The sequence below is a fragment of the Anomalospiza imberbis genome, chromosome 25 (genome assembly GCF_031753505.1).
Source record: "Anomalospiza imberbis isolate Cuckoo-Finch-1a 21T00152 chromosome 25, ASM3175350v1, whole genome shotgun sequence".
Classification (NCBI taxonomy): domain Eukaryota; kingdom Metazoa; phylum Chordata; class Aves; order Passeriformes; family Viduidae; genus Anomalospiza; species Anomalospiza imberbis.
In genome coordinates this window covers 5402704-5423248 of record NC_089705.1, presented here as the reverse complement: position 1 = coordinate 5423248, position 20545 = coordinate 5402704, and the positions used below count along the sequence as shown (strand labels likewise).

Genomic DNA, 20545 nt, shown 5'->3' with positions numbered 1-20545 from the left:
CTCAGATCTTCTGGGTGCTCCTTGTGGGTCCCCACATCCACAGTCCCATCCCCTCCCTCACTCCTCCTCCCCAGATCCCCCCAGGAGAGTTCACTGAGGATAAATCACTCCAATGGACAATTCTCTGAGGATAAATCACTCCAATGGCTCCGTGGCACTGCTCAATTTCCCTCCCCAGCACCATTTTCTCTCTTTATCCATCCTTTATTTGTTCTGGCAGCTCTGCGGCCTCCCCAGTTCTTTTCCACCTGAAGTCACTCCCTTTTCCTCACATGTTTCCCATGTTTTTCCTGTGTTTCCCTCCTCAGAGCTCCTCCTTGCCCATTTTTACAGCTGGAATGCTGAGATCCACGGAGCACTGATATCCTGACGTTGGTTTTCCTCTGCTCAAACTCATCACCACCAGAGTTTTCATATTTGAAGCAGCAATCAGAATCCATGAGGATTACCGATCTCCATCAGTTACTGCAAGGACAGCAAGGCCCCAGCCAGGATGGGGTCTTGGGTCATTTATTCCCGCTTTGGGCAGGAAATAGGAGAAAAATATCAAAACTGATGAAAAAAAAATAGTTTAAAGGGCATTATTTCTGGAGCTATCTAAATGAGAGGGAACACACAGGGCAGGGTGTGGATCAGCAGTGCCAAACGAAGGCAGGCACAGGGAAGAGCCAGTCCTTGGGACATGGATGTGCCCCCAGCTCAGAGGATTTGATCCCAGACTGGGAATTTGGAGCTCTCCAGTGCCACCCTCCCCCAGTGCCTGCCCTGCCAGGGAGAATCGTGGCTGCAGCCCCGGCTGTGACTCAGAATCCATCTGGGCTGGAGCAACGGATCCATCTGGGCCTGGGGGAAGGGACAAAGCTCGGGCAGGGCTTGGGAAGGCTGGTTTGGGGGGAGCTGAGGGACAGGGGCTTGTGGGGAGCAGCAGAAATCCCAGGAAAAGCTCAAACCCTGCTGGGATGGTTCCTGAGGGACCATCGCTTCCCTGTGAAATCCAGGGAAGGCTTTTTCCAGTGCACTTTGTTCCAAGGGGAAAGAACAGAGCCCTCCTGGCTCAGGTCCCTGCCCTGGACACCCTGGGATGGCTCAGAGCCCCCAAAAACAGCAGCCAGCTGTGACCCCTCGTATCCAAGGGCTCAGCAATCCCAAGGGCTGCCTGGAGTCAGGGATCCATGGGACTCCTCTCCAGGAGGGTTCCTGTGCCCACCATGGGATTGGTGCCCCAGGAAGCAGGGGTCTGGAATGTCCCTCCTGGAATAATGTCCCTTGTGTCACTTCCCTGCCCCTGGAGGTCACGCTGGGCTCGGCCTTGGTCATGCCAGCAGGGGGATTTGGGATCAGGAATCTCCCAGCAAAGATCCAGCATGAACTCCACCAGCAGCAGTATTAAAGCACAGAGCTGGCCACTCTCCACTTCCAGGGACTCTCCAGCTTCAGTGCTGCTCCAAAACTGAGGGAAAAACTCTCCTTGGCAGGGACAAACCCCCCTGGGCTGTGCCAGGCCCTCCATGGATCCCGCTGGCATTTCAAAGCCCCCAGTGAGGAAATCTGCCTCCCACACACTGAAAAGCCAGGAGAGATCCCAAATCCATCCACTTCCACTCGGAATCTGTGTGGAAACGAGGTGTTTCCCCCCCCCCCCCCAAAAAAGAAAAGACAAGACAGAGGCAAGGAGACATTCCAAAGGGATATTTACTGCCCCAGCAGTGCCCAACCTGTGGCTGCTCCCCTCCAGCCACAGCAGGGCCCCTGCCCCGGGCTCTGTGGGTTTTCTTCCAAGAGGAATTCCAGTGGCAATCACGGCCTGGGCTCCTCCTTGCCCATGTGGTGCTCGGGGGGGGTGTACTTCCCCTCCTTGATCATCCTGTCCCGCTGCTCCAAGATCATCCGGAGCCGTTGAGTCTGCCAGGGACACAGGGGGGGCTCAGGGGGTCCCCAAGGCAGGTCCTGGCAGCCCCACAGATGTGGAACCCTCGCTAACCCCGCCCTGGGGCTCCTCGCTCCAGTTTGAGGCTCTTCTCAAAGACTTTGGGGCTTTCAGGCTGCTCTGCACTGATGGGATTTGGGTTTCCAGCCCCATGTTCAACCAGGGCTTTGTCCTGGATGTGGCTGCTGCTGGAGGAGCGCTGGGGGCAGGGAGAAAAGTCTGCTCCGCGCTGCCCCAAAACACGGAATGGTTTGGCTGGGAGGGAACTAAAACCCCATCCAGTCCCACCCCCGTGGGCAGGGACACCTTCCTGGAACACTTCCAGGAACGGGGCAGCCGCGGCTTCTCCGGGCTCCCGCAGCCACCACAGCCCCGGGGGCAGGGGCTGCTGCGGGGCCAGACCCCCCCTCACTCTGGGAACGAGCAGGCAGCGCTCCCACCCTGGGCTGGAGCCCCCAAACCTTCCCCAGAGCGTGGCCAGGACCCTCTGCACGCTGTCCCCAGCCTGACCCAGCACCTCGAGTCCCCCCAGCCCGCACCTGGTGCCTCCCCTTTGTCAGGACCCGCGGACCCCCACGCCCCCCGTGGGCCCCCAAGGCGCCGCGGTGTCCCCCCGCTCACCCACCAGCTTGGTGCGCTTCATGCACTCCATGAAATCCTCGTACTCGAGCTGACACTCGCGCCGGGCGCGGATCTGGCCCAGCCCGTGCCCGCACTCCACCCACTCGCGCTCGAAGGCGTGGCAGGCCCCGGCCTGGCCGTGCGGCTGCGGCATGCTCTGCCGCAGCAGAAAGCTGTCCACATCGATGCCCAGCTGCTTCTGCAGGCCCCAGAACGGCATGGCTGCGCTCCTGTCGCGACACGGCCGCTGTCGCGCCGCCGACACCGCCGCCCCCCCTCACGGGCCCGCCGCCGTCCTTCACGGGCCTTTCGCGACGCCCCCGCCGTCAAGCGCAACCGACGTCGCGGCACCGTGTCGCGCTCGACGGCTGGGCGGAGCCGGAGGGAGGAACGGCACCAGCGGGGCCCCGCCGGGCGCTGTAGCGCCCCTGGCGGCTTGGAGGACTCGCTGCACGCCGCGCCCCAGCGCCCCCTGGCGGCCACGGTGCTCAAGGCTCTCCCAGGGCTCCCAGTGCCCTCCCAGTTCCCTCCCAGTGCCCTCCCAGTGCCCTCCCAGTGTCCCCACAGTGCCCTCCCAGTTCCCTCCCAGTGTCCCCCCAGTGCCCTCTCAGTGTCCTCTCAGTGTCCTCCCAGTTCTCTCCCAGTGTCCTCTCAGTGTCCCCCCAGTGCCCTCCCAGTTCCCTCCCAGTTCTCTCCCAGTGTCCTCTCAGTGTCCTCTCAGTGTCCTCCCAGTGCCCTCCCAGTTCCCTCCCAGTGCCCTCCCAGTGTCCCCACAGTGCCCTCCCAGTTCCCTCCCAGTGTCCTCTCACTGCCCTCCCAGTGCCCTCCCAGTTCCCTCCCAGTGCCCTCCCAGTGCCCTCCCAGTTCCCTCCCAGTGTCCTCTCAGTGTCCCCCCAGTGCCCTCCCAGTGTCCTCTCAGTGTCCTCCCAGTGCCCTCCCAGTGCCCTCCCAGTGTCCTCTCAGTGTCCTCAGTGTTCCCCCAGTGCCCGCCCAGTGCCCTCCCAGTGCCCTCCCAGTGTCCTCTCACTGCCCTCCCAGTGCCCTCCCAGTTCCCTCCCAGTGCCCTCCCAGTGCCCTCCCAGTTCCCTCCCAGTGTCCTCTCAGTGTCCTCCCAGTTCCCTCCCAGTGCCCTCCCAGTGTCCTCCCAGTGTTCCCCCAGTGCCCTCCCAGTTCCCTCCCAGTGTTCCCCCAGGTCCCTCCCAGTGTTCCCCCAGTGTCCTCCCAGTGTCCCCCCAGTGCCCTCCCAGTTCCCTCCCAGTTCCCTCCCAGTGCCCTCCCAGTGCCCCAGAGTCCTCTCTCTGTCCTCTCCCAGTGCTCCAGTTTCATCCCAATGCTCCCAGTGTCCTCCCAGTGCTCTCCCAGTGCCCTCCCAGTGCTCTCCCAGTGTCCTCCCAGTGCTCCCAGTGTCCTCCCAGTCCCTCGGTGTTCTCTCAGTGCTCTCTCTGAGTCCCCAAACCTGGAGGAGACCAATAAACCCCCCAGTGCTCCCAGTGCCTCCACCTCAGTGGCAGCCAGCGTCCCATTACTCCGAGTGCATCCCATTCCCATGATCCAAGGTCCTCCCAGTGCCCCCAGTTCTCCCAGTGTCCCCCAGCTCTCCCAGTGCCCCCAGTTCTCCCAGTTCCTGGCCTTCAGGGTCTCAGGGGGCTGTACCCAGGGCAGGACCTTCGTGAAGCCTGACGAGTCCTCAGGAAGCAGGGAGATGCCACGAGGCCCGGGTCTGTCCCCCAGAGTCACCCACAAAACCTAAACCCACGCCCTATTTCCACACCCTCCCAAAATCCCAGGGGTCCCTCTGGATCCCTGAACAGAGCCGAGGTTCGGGTGAACGGCCCCGCCTTCCCTAACGAGCAAAGCCTCATTAAAAGCTGATTACAGAGGGATTCTCCAGCACAGGGTGGGGAGAAAGAGCCGGGGCCATCCTCACCCGACCCCTCAGGCCACACTGGGCTACCAATGATCACCACCACTCCTAAAAACAGAGCCCAAACCTGCCAAACCCCTTTGGAAGGCACGCACACCGCACGAGCTGGAGGAGCAGGATTTATGGGACAGGATTTACTTCCAAATCCATGAGAGCAGAGCGGGGCGATGCCAGAGGCAGGATGGCATCTTCCCCCTCCCTGGCACTGCCATGGGATCCTTTCCCCCTCTGGTACCACCCCAAGACCTCTCCTTTCTGGTACTGCCATGGGATTTTTCCCACTGTGGATTTTTAGGCTGTAAAAATCCCGCTTTTTCCCTCTGTAGGATTTTTATCCCTCCAGCACCACTGTGGGACCTTTTCCCCTGGTGCTGCCATGGGATTTTTCCCACCCCGACACCGTGATGGGACATTTCCCCTGGCAGTACCACCACAGGACCTTTCCCACCGTGGCTCCTTCCCCAGAGCTGCTCAGATGATGCCAGCTGGAGCGAAGACAGGGGTGACACAAAGTGTCTCTGCCATCTCCCAGCCGCAGGACAGGGGCGTGCAGAGGCTCTCACGGTCGTCTTCTGGCTGGGGTGGCTTTCCCTGGAAGAGCTGGACAGCTTTCCTGCAAGTGGAGGAGCCCAAGGGGGAGCCAGGGGAAGGAGCAGCCCCTTGAGAATGGGATGGGGATGCTCCAGGGCTCTCCTGTCCCCCAGAAAAACAGCCAGAGGTGAGCTGGCTCTCTTTTCTCCAGTGAAAAACTGCCTCAAATTTGATAATATTAAAAAAAAAAAAAAAAAATAGGATTTTTGCTCCTGGGGCCGTGATTTCACCCTGAATTTCCCGGTTCTGGGATTCAGATTTCCCCCTCTCCCTTGGGCCAAGAGCCCAGGTGGAAGAGAAGCCAGCACGTCCCACGGGACCCAGCCCTGCCCTCCCCCCCTGCCCATCTCTTACCAGGCCATGCGGGACATGGCGTAGGTGACCTGTGCCCGGGGACCCGCCGTGAGCAGGGATGAGCTTGGCACGGTGTAGGCTCCCATGTTCCCAAAAACCAGCCAGTCCCCCACGTGCAGCTGGGGCAGCTCCAGCCCGTCGGCGATGCGGTCCTCGGCGGGCCCCGGCGGGCCCCGGAGGCTGCTGCTGTGCCAGGGCTGCTCTGGGCACGGTCTCTGCGGGAAAAAACATGGGATGAGGACGTCCCAGTGTCACACTGACCCCCAAATTCAACCCCACGGACCGGGTGCAGCTTCCCCTCTGTGGCAGGGGGTTGGCTGACCCAGCGTCAGGGACATCCCGAGCTGTCCCCAAGGCAGGCGAGCCCCTCACCTTGTGCAGCCGAGGCCTGGGGCAGGGGCTGTCGAACAGGAGGCAGCTGAAGGCACCGTAGATGCCATCACTGAGGTGATAGACCAGGCTCTTCTTGCTGCCACACTCTTCCTCTGGAAGGGAGAGGGGAGAGGGCTCGGGGGGCTCAGGGACACGGGGGACACATCTGGGAGCAGGGAGAGGGCTCAGGGGGGCTCAGGGACACGGGGGACACATCTGGGAGCAGGGAGAGGGCTCAGGGACACAGGGGACACATCTGGGAGCAGGGAGAGGGCTCAGGGACACAAGGGACACATCTGGGAGCAGGGACAGGGCTCAGGGACACAAGGGACACATCTGGGAGAAGGGACAGGGCTCAGGGACACGGGGGACACATCTGGGAGCAGGGAGAGGGCTCAAGGACACAGGGGACACATCTGGGAGCAGGGAGAGGGCTCAGGGACACAGGGGACACATCTGGGAGCAGGGAGAGGGCTCAGGGACACAGGGGACACATCTGGGAGCAGGGAGAGGGCTCAAGGACACAGGGGACACATCTGGGAGCAGGGAGAGGGCTCAGGGACACAAGGGACACATCTGGGAGCAGGGACAGGGCTCAGGGACACAAGGGACACATCTGGGAGAAGGGACAGGGCTCAGGGACACGGGGGACACATCTGGGAGCAGGGAGAGGGCTCAGGGACACAGGGGACACATCTGGGAGCAGGGAGAGGGCTCAAGGACACAGGGGACACATCTGGGAGCAGGGAGAGGGCTCAGGGACACAGGGGACACATCTGGGAGCAGGGAGAGGGCTCAGGGACACAGGGGACACATCTGGGAGCAGGGAGAGCGCTCAGGGACACAGGGGACACATCTGGGAGCAGGGAGAGCGCTCAGGGACACAGGGGACACATCTGGGAGCAGGGAGAGCGCTCAGGGACACAGGGGACACATCTGGGAGCAGGGAAAGGGTTCAAGGACACGGGGGACACATCTGGGAGCAGGGAAAGGGTTCAAGGACACGGGGGACACATCTGGGAGCAGGGAGAGGGCTCAGGGACACAGGGGACACATCTGGGAGCAGGGAGAGGGCTCAAGGACACAGGGGACACATCTGGGAGCAGGGAGAGCGCTCAGGGACACAGGGGACACGTCCTGCTGTCACACCTACCGTCAGAGCCAGGCTGCTCCATGGGGATCTCCTCCAAGGCAGTGATGCTGACAGCCAAGGTGAAGGCAGAGGTGACATAGTAACGCCCAGGCCTGGCAACAATGTCCACCCCACTGCCCTCGGGGAAGTACAAATCCAAGGCAGAGTTTATCCCGGCAGCGATCTGTGAGGGGAGAAAAAAGAACCTTCCTCTTGGTTAGCTGGGAATTCTGCAGGGAGCCAGACCCAGGGAGAGCTTCCAAGCTCATTCTCTGCCTGCTGAGGGCAGGCGTTGGAGGTTTGTACCTCTTCCAGCGGGGCTCTGGTGTCCTCGGTGCCGGGGAACCCCCCCCCGATGTCCAGGAGGTGCATGTGGTGTCCCAGCTCCGTGCCCATGTCAAACACCAGCTGTGCTGTGGCCACAGCCTGGGCCCAGGCCTGGGGCTCCAGCCCACGGCTCCCGAGGTGGAAGCTGAGGGCACAGACCCCGTCTCAGCAGGGTTTGATCACCCCCAGAGCAGAGGGGACACGGCACTGGGATTGTCACTCACACAGCTTCCCACACACCATCCCCAGCCAGACCCGCAGAGCCCCACAGAGCCTTTCCTGGGGTCAAACCTGCCCCAAATCGGCCCCAGCAAGGTCAAATCCCTGCCTTCACCTCACTCCCAAGCAGAGCAGCTGGACCACTGTGTTGTTCCAGCAGGGCAGAGCTCCCCAGATCCCGATCCAGAGGGGCTGAGCACCGCTAGGGAAGAAGGCCCAGGGCTGTACCTGATGCCAACAACCTCCACAGCCTGTTCCTTCGCTGTCTCCAGCAGGTGCCGGCAGGATTTCAGCGTGCTCCCAAAGGTCATGCTCGGGTGGGCAGGAGGGATGGAGTCAGCAGTGATCCCCAACAACATCCTGCACAGCAAAGCCAAGCTGTGTTGAGGGGTCTCAGAATAACAGGACCATGAAAGGAAAAACCTTTGAGGGCTGGCAAAGATAACTGGGTCCAAATATTAACCCCAACTATTAAGTACAGCACTAAACCACGTCCCTGAGCACCACATCTACGAGTTTTCTGAACGTTTCCAGAGATGATGAATCCACCCCTTCCCTGGGCAGCCTGTTCCACTGCCCGATCACCCCTTCAGTGATGAAATTTTTCCCCATATCCGATCTAAACTTCCCCTGGCACAGCTTGAGGCTGTTCCTCTTGTCCTATCGCTTGGGGGAAGAGACTGACACCCACCTTGTACAACCTCATCTTGCCCCCCATAGCCCCCTGCCCATCCTCTCCTCCAGCACCCACTCCAGTGGCCCTGCCAGACACCCACCTGGCACGGGGGTGGCTCCTGGCCACCTTGCTCAGCTCCACCTCGTTGTCGAAGGCCATCAGCCTGACCCCGTGGGTGGCCGCGTACCTGATGTGGGCGACCTGCTTGCAGGGGCTGCTGTAGAAGATCCTGTCAGCTGGGACCCCAATGCCTTGAACCCGGGTGATCTCTGCCTGCAGGGAGAAGGGGACACGTGGGGCAGGTCCCCAGGAGCTGTGTGGGGACCAGCCACCAGCTCTGGGTCTTGGCCAGCCTGCAGTGCTGAGGAGGGCGAAGCGCCAGCGTTGCAGCCTGGGCTTTTCCGGGGAAAAGCTACCAGAGCTCAAAGGGATCACAGTGGACTTTGTCCTGGCATGGTCAGGTTTGAAAACACCATGAGAATGGGAGAGGAAACAAGTGGGGTCAGCAGGCCTGGGGCTGAGCCCTGGTCTGAGCTGGGACAGCTCTTGCCCTTTCTCCTCTTGCCCTTTCTCGCCCTATTTAATTACATAAAAGTAAGTGATTTAATTCTGCCTCCTCCCTGGAAGTCTGGCTGTTGCAAATGACAAGCAAGAGGGAGCAAAGAGCTTTAGGCTCAGCCCTAAGGACACCAAGAGTTGGACAGCTGTGGCAGTGACACCCCAGGGATGTGCTGTGCCACCAGGCAGGACAGCAGCTCCAGAGACAGCAATGTTAGCCAAAGGGGACAACACAGATGGGACAAGGAATTCTGCGCTCTGACAGCAGAGGGAGACTCCTGCCCCTGTAAATGTCACCTAGAGCAGAGATTTAGGAAAGGAGGGTGTGCTCTGCCTCTCCCCCACAAACATTTCCCCTGGAGCTGTCCTCCCACAGCCCTACCTTGTTGGCACAGGCAAATCCTGCCCCCAGCTCTGCCAGCAGCCGAATCACCCCCTCGCTGCCGTTGCATTTCACTGGGAAATAGGGTTTCACTCGGGGCAAGGCCTTCAGGAAACGCAGGTGTTTCTTCACGATGTCCCCAAGGTCTGCCACGAAGAAGGCCTGCTGGTCGCTCTAGGAGACAGCTGGAGTGAGCAGCAGCTCCAGGAGTGCCTTTTTCCAAAGGCAGCAGCAGAGCATCAGCCCTCACCTCTTGGCACAGCTCCCCCAGGAGGTTCTCCAGGAGGTCTCTGGTGGTGAAGCCCTCCTCCACCATCAGGAAATTGGATTCGTTCAAGTACCCGTTCATGGTGGGATGTTCTGGGTGTGGTGATGTTCCTTTAGAGCCTCCTGGAGTAGGGGATGGATTCTAAGGATGAGACACACTGTAAAAATGAAAGGAATGTTTAGGGGAAGGGTCCAGAAGCTTCATCAGCATGGACCACCCAGCCCACAGCCCGGGGTGCCCCTGGGTAGAGCTCTGTGCTGCTCTGCTCCAAACCGGGGGCTCAGCAGAGCGATGCTGTGGGTTACAGCATCTTCCCCGGGGGAGGAGACACATTTCTCTGCAGTTCAGAGCTCTGTTTTGGCACACAGCAGCCTTGTCTCCATCAGCAGACACCAGCACAGTCAACAACAAAGCCAACTGCACCACAAAGAGCAGAGATGCCTTTCTAGGCCAGGACAGGCGCCTTCACGCTCTGGAATGCAGCTGGATCTGCTGAGTGTTCAGTGGGGTGAGCATCCTGGATGGATCCCAAATAGCTGAAGGCTGCTGGACCCACCTTCCCAGTGGAAAGCCCCAGGACAAGGCAGACACAGCACAGGCCACACTCACTGACACCATCCAACCTCAGGACAGCCTGGATCCCTGCTGTGGATGCAGTTCCACAGCTCTCCCGTGACACAGGGTGGGGGACAAGGGGACAATTAAGCAGCACGGAGGTTTTGGGCTCATCCTAGCAGAGCTTTAGCTTTGAGCTCACACCCTGAGCTTTAACAATCTCCTGCCCTGGATCCAGCCTGGCCCAGAACCCAGGGAGTTGATGAGCTAGCAGGGAACATTTCCACTCCAATAATCCAGGTCTAGCTCCAGGGCTCTTCCAGGAGCATGGTCTCTCTGACTGGAAGTGCAGGAGGCAGAGGTTTCATTTCTCAGAGCTGCACACCCCCTCCTCCCCACAGAGACCTCCTGACAGCATTCCAGGGGCCACTGGGAGAAAGACCACGCTGACCCCGGAGCAGCAGGATGTTGTAATGCATTGAGCAAGCTCCACCAGCCAATTCCAGAGATGGGGAAAGGGATGAAAAAAACATGTTTTGAAGCTCTTAGAGCTTCCTAAGCAGGAAAGGAGAGCAACTCCTCCAGCTTTACCCTTCACTCCCCATCACCAAACAGCACCCAGCCCACCCTGGTCGGGCACAGAAGGGATGAAATGGGTCACTCCTGTCAGAACTCGTGCCCCAGCCTCGGACATGCCCTCCTTACCACAGTCCAGTTGTCCCTCCCAGGTGCCCTGGTGTGCTGTCAGGGGGGCTCCCTGAGGAACGCCGAGCTCCCACAGCAGCCCGAGGTGTAGCTGTGCCTGAGGGTCCGGGGTCTCTGGGGAGAAGCAGTGCAGGGGCTTAGAGAGGGAGAGGGGCGCTGACAGCACGATGCCCTTCACCCCCATCCCTAAATTAGCAACCACGGGCACTCTACAGATCCCTTCTCACTGTGCCAGGCAAAGCAGCTCCCCCACAGCCCCCCCAAAAGCCCCCTTACCTCAGGAAGCATTTAAACAGATTCTGCCATGGGTATCCCAAGAGAATGAACCGGCCCCAGGGCCGGCTGTTTGTCCTGCCCCAGCTCCCTGCCTGCCCGAAGTCCCTGCAGAGGATGGGGGGGCTCTGCACCCCTTCTCTCCCAGCGCTGCCTCCCTGCTCTGCCTCCCAACCGTAGCCATGACAACCAAATCCAGCCACCCCATTGGCCGAGCCGCCTCCGAGCATCCTTCATCCCTTTTGGACAACGCTCCCCCTCCTCGCCCACCCTCTCCCAAGGCTGGGGCTGCCCCCTGCAGTCACCCCGGCCTCTCACCGAGTCCCCGCAGCTCATCCCCAGCCTGGCAGCCCGGCTCTGCTTCCCGCGGCTGTGCATCTGAGCACGGGGACCCTCAGGGGGGAAGAGAGCCCGAAATACCTCGGAAATGCTGCTGCCAGGGAAACCAGGCTTCCTGCAGATTAAAGGCTGAGCGGTGTTTGGCTGGGACTCCAGAGAGGGTGAGGTAGTTGGGAAGATGTCAGGGACTGATCCTGCCCTTGCTGAGCTGCTGCTGGTTCTGCTGGGTGCCCCAGGGGCAGATCCAGCTCTGCCATCAGTGCAGATGCTCTGTGTGATCCATGAGACCTGGCTCTTGGACACGGTGCCACTGCTCCATCCCACAAACAGGATGGGCTCAGCAGGGATTTTTTAGCTCTTCTTGTTAAGTGTGCAGGTCCCTCTCTGGTGCTGCTGAGGAGCCAATATTCTGTCTGTGGAGGGGTGGCTGTCCCCACTGAGGGGGGAGTGAGAAGGACCGACTTATCCTGGGTTTCTGTATTCAACACCGTGGTCTTGGCTTTGCCACAGACTCTCCTGGCAACCAGGGCCAGGGAAGCTCTTGTCTGCTGTGAGATCCTGGCTGGTTTTGCCTGTGCTCTGGCCCATCACCAGCGCTGGACTGTGCTGTGTGGGATGTGGGGACCATGCAGAGAGGCTGGGAGAACAGAGAGACGCAGAGCCCTGCAGTGCCAGCCCCTCCTGGATGTGCTGGGCAGTGAGTGTTGTGATGCACAGCCCACACAGAGCAGGGCACTGAGCCCAACCCGCACAACGCCAGGGCAAGCACAGCTCAGAATCACAGAATCACTTAGGTTGGAAAAGATCTCTGGGATCACAAAGTCCAGCCACGACCAGACATCACCTTGTTAACTGGCCCACAGCACCAAGTGCCACGTCCATTCTTTCCTTAAATGCTTCCAAGGGTGGTGACTCCACCATCTCCCTGCGAAGCCCATTCCAATGTCTAATCTTCCTAATGTCCAGCCTAAACCTCCCCTTGCGTAGCTTAAGACTGTGTCTTTCCCTGTCACTAGCTGCCTGGGAGGCAAGCCCGACCTCCACCTGGCTCCAAACTCCTTTCAGGCAGATGCAGAGAGTGATAAGGTCACCCCTAAACCTCCTTTTCTCCTGGCTCAGCCGCCCCAACTCCCTCAGCCCCTCCTCATCAGACTTGTACTCCGGCCCCGTTGCCCTTCTCTGGACATATTCCAGCAGCCCAATGTCCTTCTTGAACCGAGTGACCCAAAACTCAGCAGCGCCCAGGACTTGGGGACAGCTCGGTGCGAGCGATCCATGCGGCGCCACAAAGCCCCGCCCACCCCGGACAACCACGCCCACACCACGCGTAACCCCGCCCACTGCATGTAAAACGCGCGCTGTGGTCTGCATGTTACCACCCCTTGATTTGCATAGCCCCGCCCAGCGGCGCTGTCCCCGCCCACGAGGCGCGGCGCGGGCGCGCAGTCGGCGGCGGCCATGGCTCCGAGCGCGCAGGCGGGGGGCGGCCGCGGGCAGGCCCCGGCCGCGGGGATCCGCCACGGCATCCGCGCCGTGCTGCTGGGCCCGCCCGGCGCCGGCAAGGGCACGCAGGTGAGGGCGATGCGGGCGGGAGCGGCCGGCGGGACCGGCCCGCCCGGCCTTCCCCACTCCCGGCGCTCAGCGTGTGACCCCCGCGTGGAGGGACGCGGGTGTCCGGCCTTCGGTCGCCCGCCGAGGGATCGGGGTGTGCGGTGTGTTCGTGTGGCCCCGGGTCTCCTTTCCGCGGGGGCTCGGTGGTATCCCGCCTGCAGGGGCCCGCTCGCCGGGGCTCGTTGTCCCGGATCCCTTTGTCCCGGACTAGGGCCGGCCGCGGGGCCCCGGTGTCGCTGAGCTCCGGGGCTCCGTGCCCGGCCCTGCCACGTGCTGGCCGGTCAACGACTGTCCCGCTGCCGCGACAGGGGGACAAAGCCCCGCCGGGGTGGGGATCCTCAGCCTCCGAGGTCTGGTCTCACCTCTGTCTTCTTCCGCAGGCCCCGAAGCTGGCCGAGACCTACTGCGTGTGCCACCTGGCTACCGGCGACATGCTGCGGGCCATGGTGGCCTCGGGCTCCGAGCTGGGCAAGCGGCTCAAGGAGACGATGGATTCGGGGAAGCTGGTGGGTCGTGGGGAATATGCTGGGAGGGGACACGGGCTGGCAGCATCCGAAATGAGAGCAAACAAAATCCACCTCCTAATTAGAATTCTCTAATTAGTGTAGGAATGAAGATTGCAGGGTGAAGGTAGAGATGGAGTGGGGGCTTTCCTTCTATCACCCTGCAGGAGAAGTATCCTATACAAACATCCTTCCTCTTCAAAATTACTATTTGCTTACCAGCAGCCTGTGGCCCTGGGTTGTTTTTATCTTTTAGGGTGTGCAGTCTGGCTGGCAATTTTCTGGCTCCTGAATACTGAGGTGGCAGTGTATCCTTGGAGCTGCAGGATGTTACAGCTGTGCTTTGCAGCTCCTGTGCCTCTTCATTTGATACCTGAGCTCCAGGTATCACTTCACAGGGTTCATCTGCATCCCAGATCCTGCGTAAGCTCGATTCACCTGTAACTCTAGGATGAAAATAGACCTAAAGGTGTTGCTGTGGTAGTTACAGCAGCTGCGGTGTGAGACACACACTTTGGATCCCCAAGAGACATGAGTTAGAATCTCTGACATTCATTTTCTGAGGGTCTCATTATCTTATCCTAACGACTGAAATATCTCAGGGAAACTCGAAGGACCACAAATTGCAGTGACTTGCCCCAGTGTGGGGCAGATCTCGAGCATTGCTGCGGCTGCCACGGGCTCCTAACACCCTGGGGAGAATCTGCAGGCCCCAGATGGGGAGAGCAGCCTTATCTCACTTCTGCTCAGAGCTCATTGCAACACCGAGCCTGCAATACCCAGCTGGTTATGAAAGATAGGGACGTTATCTGGCCAGGCTGGTGGTATCTGCCACGTGTGTTTGTGTGTGGCAGGCAGCTCCAGGCTGCTCCACGGGCACATCCGGCAGCTCTGTGATAATTCAGCTGGGAGCAGCCCAGCATTTCAGGATGGGGTTTATGCTCAGGATCGTTTTTTCTCCAAAGGGTGTAATCAGGAAGGCACAGAAGTGACTTGTTGCTTACTTCCCCTGCCTGCAGGGCTGTTTGTGTGTTGTGACAGCCTGGTCCCCAGTCCTGGTCCCCAGTCCTGCTGGGTCCCAGCTGTGTGTGCTGGAGAAAACAGCGCTGCTGAGGAGAGCTGCTCCCAAATAAACAGCTGTTGTTGGGGCTGCAGCATCTGTGAGTGCTGCAGTGTGGAAAAGGCATTAATCCCAGTGGTATGCTGAGATTGTTAGATGGGGAAAAAAATGCCCATTGAGGCCAGAGCTTGTCAGCAACTATTGGGCTTTTACCTTATGAAGTTTATGGGAGTCAACGAGCAACTCGCCTGCTCTGCCCTTCCTGCCCAGGCCTGCCTCCCGAGGTGGATGTGTAGGTGAAAGTACAAAGTAACAGGAAATCAAGGTTCTGTTGATACTTTGTATTGTGAACTGGTTAAAAAAAAAATATATAATCTAAGGAGTTTGAGCTGACAGCGTTCCTTGCAATACAGCAGCCTTTGTAACAGTGAGGTTACAGTGCTGGTCCAAGTCCCTGTGCAGGCTGGAGTGTCCCTGGAGTGAAATGTGGCATTGCCTATGTCCTGGTGTTGCAGGGAGTGCTGCCCTGATGTGGGCAGGTCTGAACAGGCAGCCTGGGCATTGACATGAGTCATGGAATCACAGAATATCCTGACACACAAGAATTGGAAGGGACACACAAGAATTATTGAGCCCAACCCTTGGCCCTGCACAGGACAACTCCAAAAATCCCACCCTGTCCACACGGGCAGCAGCTGTGTGTAAATTCAGGGTGCACTTCCTGACAACATACCGGTCTCATCTCTGCAGGTGAGTGATGAGATGGTGGTGGAGCTGATTGAGAACAACCTGGACTCCCCTCCTTGCAAGAATGGGTTCCTCCTGGACGGCTTCCCACGCACAGTGAAACAGGCAGAGATGGTATGGGACCCCCTGCTCGGGGGCTGCTCCAGCACCTCCTTCCCTCAAACGCAGGGGTCTCTGCTCCCTCAGCCCCTCTGAGGTGTGTGTTTGCTGTTGCAGCTGGATGAGCTCCTGGAGAAAAGGAGAGAGAAGCTCGACTCTGTCATTGAGTTCAGCATCCCCGACTCCTTGCTGATCCGGAGGATCACGGGACGGTAATCCTCCTCTCCCAGTGCTCAGTGCACGGGTTGGGATTCCCTAGCCTATGGAAGAGCATCCTAATTTCAGATCCCAGGTTGTCCTTATAGTGCTTAAGGCTGGCTGTGGTGCCGGTCTCTATTTCTGCCCTGATCCTTTGCTTGTTCTCCTATGCCTGGGCCAGCCCTGAGCAGAGCACCTTCCTTGCCCCATAAATCAGGGATTTCTATAGAAAATCGCAGCTCACTCTGTAAGTTCCTCCTTCTCCAAAGCTATTATTGCTCCCTTACACAGGACACTGAATACATTTGGGCACCATGCTCCTCCAGGGTCAGGAGTGTGTTCTCTTGCACTATTTTCCAGACCCCTTTCCCAGCAAAGCAGGATGTAAAACTCCCCTTCTCCATCTCCCAGCGCAGCTGCTTTTCCAAACTGAAGAGGCCCTTGGTACAGAAATAACTGGAGAGAATTTTCTTACCAGTGAAAGGCTAATGGTGTTGCTGTAGCAGATGTTCCTGTGCTGATGAGTGGCAGGTTCAGGAAGTCTTGTCCTGACCAGCTGCTTCGCTGACACTTCTTTTCTGTCTCAGGCTGATTCACCCAGCGAGTGGCCGCTCGTATCACGAGGAGTTCAGACCCCCGAAAGAGCACATGAAGGATGATGTATGTGAGCTCCCAAGGCCACAGCTTACCTTGCTTTGGGTTTAGCTGATGCTTTGCAGTGTCTCCCTGGAAAAACTCATTTCTTTCCTTCTCTTGTACCTTCTTGTCCTGGCTTTCTGGGGAGCGTGGGGAGCTGCTTGGGCAGCCTGAGCCGACGGCACGGCGGGGAGCGAGGCCTGGAGGGATGGATGGATTGGATGGATGGATTGGATGAAGGGGATGGCCAGTCTGCAGAGCTGGCCCAGGCTCTGCCAGCCTCTGAACTTGTTGGACTCTGTCCACAGCTCAAGTTGCGGTGGGTTGTGACTGCTTTCCATCCTGGGGAGCAGCTGTAGCTGGTGCGTGGTCTCGAGGCTCCTTTTAGCAAGCAGAGTGGTGTGTGGGGAAAAAGACCACGATGCTGAGCCCTTCTCTCTTCAGTGACTGCTCTGAGACTTGTTCTGGCTGCCCCGGGTTCGCTCCGTCTCCCCCGCACACCTGGGGTCTCCTCTGCAGCACCACCTTGGAGGAGGGGAGCAGGGAGAGAAGGGGGGAGCATCCCAGGCTGCAGCTCGCTGGAGACTGTCCCCTTGCTTCTCCCAGGTCACTGGAGAGCCCCTGATCCGCCGCTCCGACGATAACGAAACGGCCCTGAAAACCCGCCTGAAGGCCTACCACACCCAGACCTCCCCCCTGGTGTCCTACTACAGCAAGAGAGGGATCCATACGGCCGTGGATGCCTCCCAGTCTCCTGACGTGGTTTTTGCCAGCATCCTGGCAGCCTTCACAAAAGCAACATGTAAAGACCTGGTTATGTTCATTTAAGGCTCTGTCCCAGGATGGGGTTCTCCTTTTTTTTTTTTTTTTGTTTTCCTCTCTCTCTTTCTCTGTCTCTGTCTCTCTGGGGCCAAGGAGGGTGAAGAGCTGAGCAGAGTAGAAGAGGAAAGGATGAGGTGATGCAGCCCAAGGCAGGGCTGTGCTAATTCTCTAATTTAATTAAACGAGCTGTTAACGGTCTCGATGTGGCTATATGTGAACGTCAGTCTGTGTGTAGATGTTGGGATTTTGGCCTCTAGAGGCCGCAGCGAGCCCAGGCTCCAGCTGTCCGAAATGGGCTCTGCACTCCTTTGGGTCAAAAAGCCTTTGTTTCATCCTAGAAATGCACCACCCTGGAAGGAACTGTACTTCCAGCTCCTCCCAGCTACCCCACAGGGGCCTTGGAGAAGGTTGGGGATGTGGGGGAAGGATTTCCCAGGAGATGTGAAGCTGCAGGATTGAAACCTGGGGTTGCTCTCTGTTTGTTGCTGTGAGAGCAGCCTGAGGGACAGCCTGGCTGCTGCCTGGGGCTGGATGATTGTTGCATCCTGAGTTTTGATGTGTTCTCCTTGTATGTGCTTTATTCCCTGTGGGGTAGCAGGTTCCTGTTCTGATGGCACCTGGTGGGGGGGTTCAACCATTATTTATTTGTGGGATTTATAGCAAATTAGTGAGATGCTTCTTGATCTTTTTGATGTGAAATCTGCGGTCAGAGTCTGACAGTTACTGTGTGGCAGGTTGGGATGTCCTGAGGATAAGAAAAGGACTTGGGTTTTAACTCTTCACTCTTGCCTTGGTTTTGACCAAGGAGAGGAAGATGTGTTGAGCTTCTCCTGATCCCAAAGTCTAAATGTAATAAAGCCTTATTGCAAAACAAATGATTTCTCAAGGCTCGAGAGACAGCATTATTAACCACTGGCTCCATGTGCCCTTGAGCTAACGACCTTCGTTTTGAGCTCATGGAAATGTTCCTGTTTCTTGAGCGAATCCAGCAGCTCTGTCAGGCTGTGTTTGAGAACACTGTTTGTGCTCAGTGCCTCGGCCTTTCCAGGGCATTGTGCTGCTGTGTGGTGACACTGCAGGGCTGGCACTGACCTTCGGCCATGAGGGATTCCAGCCCTTCCTAGAGGTCCCTGCTTGTAAATATGGATTGGCCCAGATGAAACTTTGTCCTTTGGCATTCCATGCCTGTTTACTGATTGAGTGTTACTGAGTATCCACCTCTCTCTCTCAGGATGGCCACTCCATCCTGTGCACTGAGCTGCTGTGAGCTCTGTGGCCAGAGCAGATGTTTAATCCTCAGGAATCCCTTGCTCTTTTCCTTGATAATTTCTCTTTTGCCTGACAATCCCCTCTCTGTCCTCATACATCCTTTCCAGGGACAGAACCTCTTCCCTTCCAGCAAACTGGGAACCAAAAGCAGTGGACTTGTCGCTCTAGAAAGCACGTGACTGAGGAGAAAGGCTCTGACAGTAAACAGGGCTGGTTTTGCCAGCAGCCTGTTGTCCCCTGGGATTCCCAGATGGCCTTTGCTCTGTCTCTGGGTTTCCTGGGGAAGAATAACCTGGAGGTGGTGTGCTGGGAGGTTGGGATAGCATTTAGGATAAGACTGGTGTGCCCCAGGGAGTGGGAAAATGTGTGGGTTACAGCTGCCCTGGCATCTTGGTGACTAAAGAAGTTGTGTGGAAGCAGCTCTTATTTTGAGAGCCAAAGGGAGAGCTGCAGCCCCCTACACTCTGGGAAGGGTTCCCAGCCAGTTGGCATTCCTGGATTTGGTCAAGGTTTTACTCTACAGCAAGAGCAAGATGTTCCCCCACTCTTCATTCCTTTCCTCCCTTGTGCTCTCTTCACATCCAGCTCACCAGCCTTTTTATTTTACCATAATCCATGCTTAATTTTGTTTGTTTGTTTTTCCCTAAATTTTTTTTTCTCTCTGTTCCCATTTATTCCAGCTGAGTGACTCCATCAAGCAGATGAGACACCACCAAACGCTGCACACTCTGCTACATCACCCATTGCAGCCCTTCCCTGAGTGCAGGGAGGGCAGCTGGGAGGGGGGTATGATTGATGGGGCGGGGAGGGGGAAGGAGGTGGCAAACAAGGGGTTGGGGGGCTGATTTGGTTGGGTTTTGGTTGGATTTTTTATTTGGCAGAATCATTGTGAAGAAGAGGCAGCCTTCTCCTTAGGAATCATGTTTGTGGAGGCAAAACAATTGTGGAGAGGGAAACATCTCTCAGTGATCAGCTGCAGGTCCTTGACCTGTTGGAAGGCAGGGCTAGATGTTGCTCCAGGCTTCTCCAGGACTTTCAGGGCTTGTCTCATGGGCTCTTGGTACTCTGAGGCCACTGAAAGGTTTGCTGTGCCTTTTTCCTAAAGTTGCTTCCTATCAATGAGGACCAAAAGGAACAAATGCTTCATCATGTCTGAAATGGAAAGGAAAAAGAGATGCCGTGGTCTTTTCCTGGAAGTTTTGTTTTTCTTGTTCTGCTGCATTCCTAAACCCTGGCAAAAAGACTTCTCAAGGGTTCTCTGCTGCTGAACAGAGGGGCTGTGGCTCTAGTCCAAACCTGCCTTACTTGGGAATGGGGTGGCTTTTCTGTGATCGTGACCAAGCTGGAATTCACACAATGCTGAAGAAATGCAAAAGAGACTTTTCTTAATTGCCTGCAAAAATAACACTTAATTGGGGAGGGTTTTTTTTTTGCATTTCTTTTTAGATCAAATGGTGCCTTGTCTAACCTCTGAATCAATAATAAAGTAACCCCTTTACATTTGTATCTGGTGCTGTGTCCTCTTTGACCTGCAGACAGTGTGGAGGATGAGGAGGCAGATGACAGCATCAACTAACAATTGAGCTGGGTGGATCCTGGGGCCTGATCCTATCTCAAGGATGTTCTGTGCAGCTGGAAATGTGGCTTGTAATTCCTTTTATATCTTCTCCTTGCTGAGTGTGTCCAATGCTTTAGATCACCATAGCAATGGTGGTTTTTTGCTGGTTCTCTCTCCTGTTTCTTCCTGTGTGAGGCTGAAAGCACTGAGCCCCTCTGTATCCTCTCTGTCCAGAGCTCCTTGCAGCTTTTTAACTGATGTAATCCCTTTTTTTCCTCCTCCCTTTGAATCTCCAGTGTGTGGAGGAGCTGATGTTACTTCCTTCTCTCCTCCTGCAGCAACTGGAAGCCACATTATTGTCTTCTGTTTCTGCCTTTCATACTTTGCTGCCTCCCTCCCTCTCTCTAAATTCACAGGGAAAATTCTGTCCTAATGCAGGGAATGAGAGCATTTCCTGGCCTCCCTTTCTCCTGCCTCCACAGGGACTCCGACCCTCTGTGGTATCCCAGAGGAGGCTGTTCTGATGGACTGATGGAGGCTTGTTGTTTATCCATGGTTCTTGCAGCCCTGCATGTGTTCAGGCACCAGAAAGGGCTGGGCTGCATGTACCCATTTCCTGCAGAAATTATTGGTTTTCCAGCATAATTGGGCTCTCCTGCTCCTCCGCCATTCTGTCTCTGCTCAGGTGTTTTCATTACCTCTCTGAACCTCCCATTACCATCCTTGTGCCTCTCTGCCCTTTGTGGTGTTCTTCCCTTGTTCCTTTTGATGGTGGATGTTAAACTCTGCTCTTCTGCTCTTCCTTCTTGTCTGGGATTG

General features: G+C 57.4%; 3 protein-coding genes across 8 annotated transcripts; 1 reads left to right on the top strand and 2 right to left on the bottom strand.

Moving 5' to 3' along the window:
* Positions 1-1674: 1674 nt before the first annotated feature.
* NDUFS5 (NADH:ubiquinone oxidoreductase subunit S5) lies at positions 1675-2887 on the bottom strand. The gene is made up of 2 exons (XM_068172509.1): positions 2553-2887; positions 1675-1902 (listed from the first exon to the last, which is right to left on the bottom strand). Exons 1-2 carry the CDS (start codon positions 2766-2768, stop codon positions 1798-1800), a joined length of 321 nt encoding a protein of 106 aa, XP_068028610.1. The 5' UTR covers positions 2769-2887; the 3' UTR covers positions 1675-1797.
* A 1698-nt stretch (positions 2888-4585) lies between these two features.
* Positions 4586-10909, bottom strand: AZIN2 (antizyme inhibitor 2). 4 transcript variants are annotated; one of them, XM_068172475.1, is made up of 11 exons: positions 10498-10593; positions 9334-9508; positions 9084-9257; positions 8244-8416; positions 7696-7827; positions 7228-7393; positions 6943-7105; positions 5790-5902; positions 5418-5632; positions 4912-5085; positions 4586-4753 (listed from the first exon to the last, which is right to left on the bottom strand). In XM_068172475.1, the coding sequence occupies exons 2-10, from the start codon at positions 9430-9432 to the stop codon at positions 4944-4946; spliced, it is 1377 nt and encodes a 458-aa protein (XP_068028576.1). In that variant the 5' UTR covers positions 9433-9508; positions 10498-10593; the 3' UTR covers positions 4586-4753; positions 4912-4943. The 4 variants fall into 4 exon arrangements, with proteins under 4 accessions (XP_068028576.1, XP_068028579.1, XP_068028575.1 ...); XM_068172474.1 differs by lacking the exons at positions 4586-4753; positions 10498-10593 and adding an exon at positions 10888-10909 and having other exon boundaries at positions 4825-5085; XM_068172478.1 differs by lacking the exons at positions 4586-4753; positions 10498-10593 and having other exon boundaries at positions 4823-5085; positions 9084-9229; positions 9334-9463.
* Positions 10910-12635: 1726 nt separating this feature from the next.
* AK2 (adenylate kinase 2) lies at positions 12636-19674 on the top strand. Of its 3 annotated transcripts, none has more exons than XR_010993654.1 (7): positions 12636-12795; positions 13215-13340; positions 15148-15258; positions 15361-15455; positions 16029-16101; positions 16226-16396; positions 16684-16846. XR_010993654.1 is itself a non-coding variant. In XM_068172495.1 (7 exons), exons 1-7 carry the CDS (start codon positions 12682-12684, stop codon positions 18854-18856), a joined length of 723 nt encoding a protein of 240 aa, XP_068028596.1. In that variant the 5' UTR covers positions 12636-12681; the 3' UTR covers positions 18857-19674. The 3 variants fall into 3 exon arrangements, 2 of the variants coding, with proteins under 2 accessions (XP_068028596.1, XP_068028595.1); XM_068172495.1 differs by lacking the exon at positions 16226-16396 and adding an exon at positions 18849-19674 and having other exon boundaries at positions 16684-16879; XM_068172494.1 differs by lacking the exon at positions 16226-16396 and having other exon boundaries at positions 16684-16905.
* Positions 19675-20545: the final 871 nt, after the last annotated feature.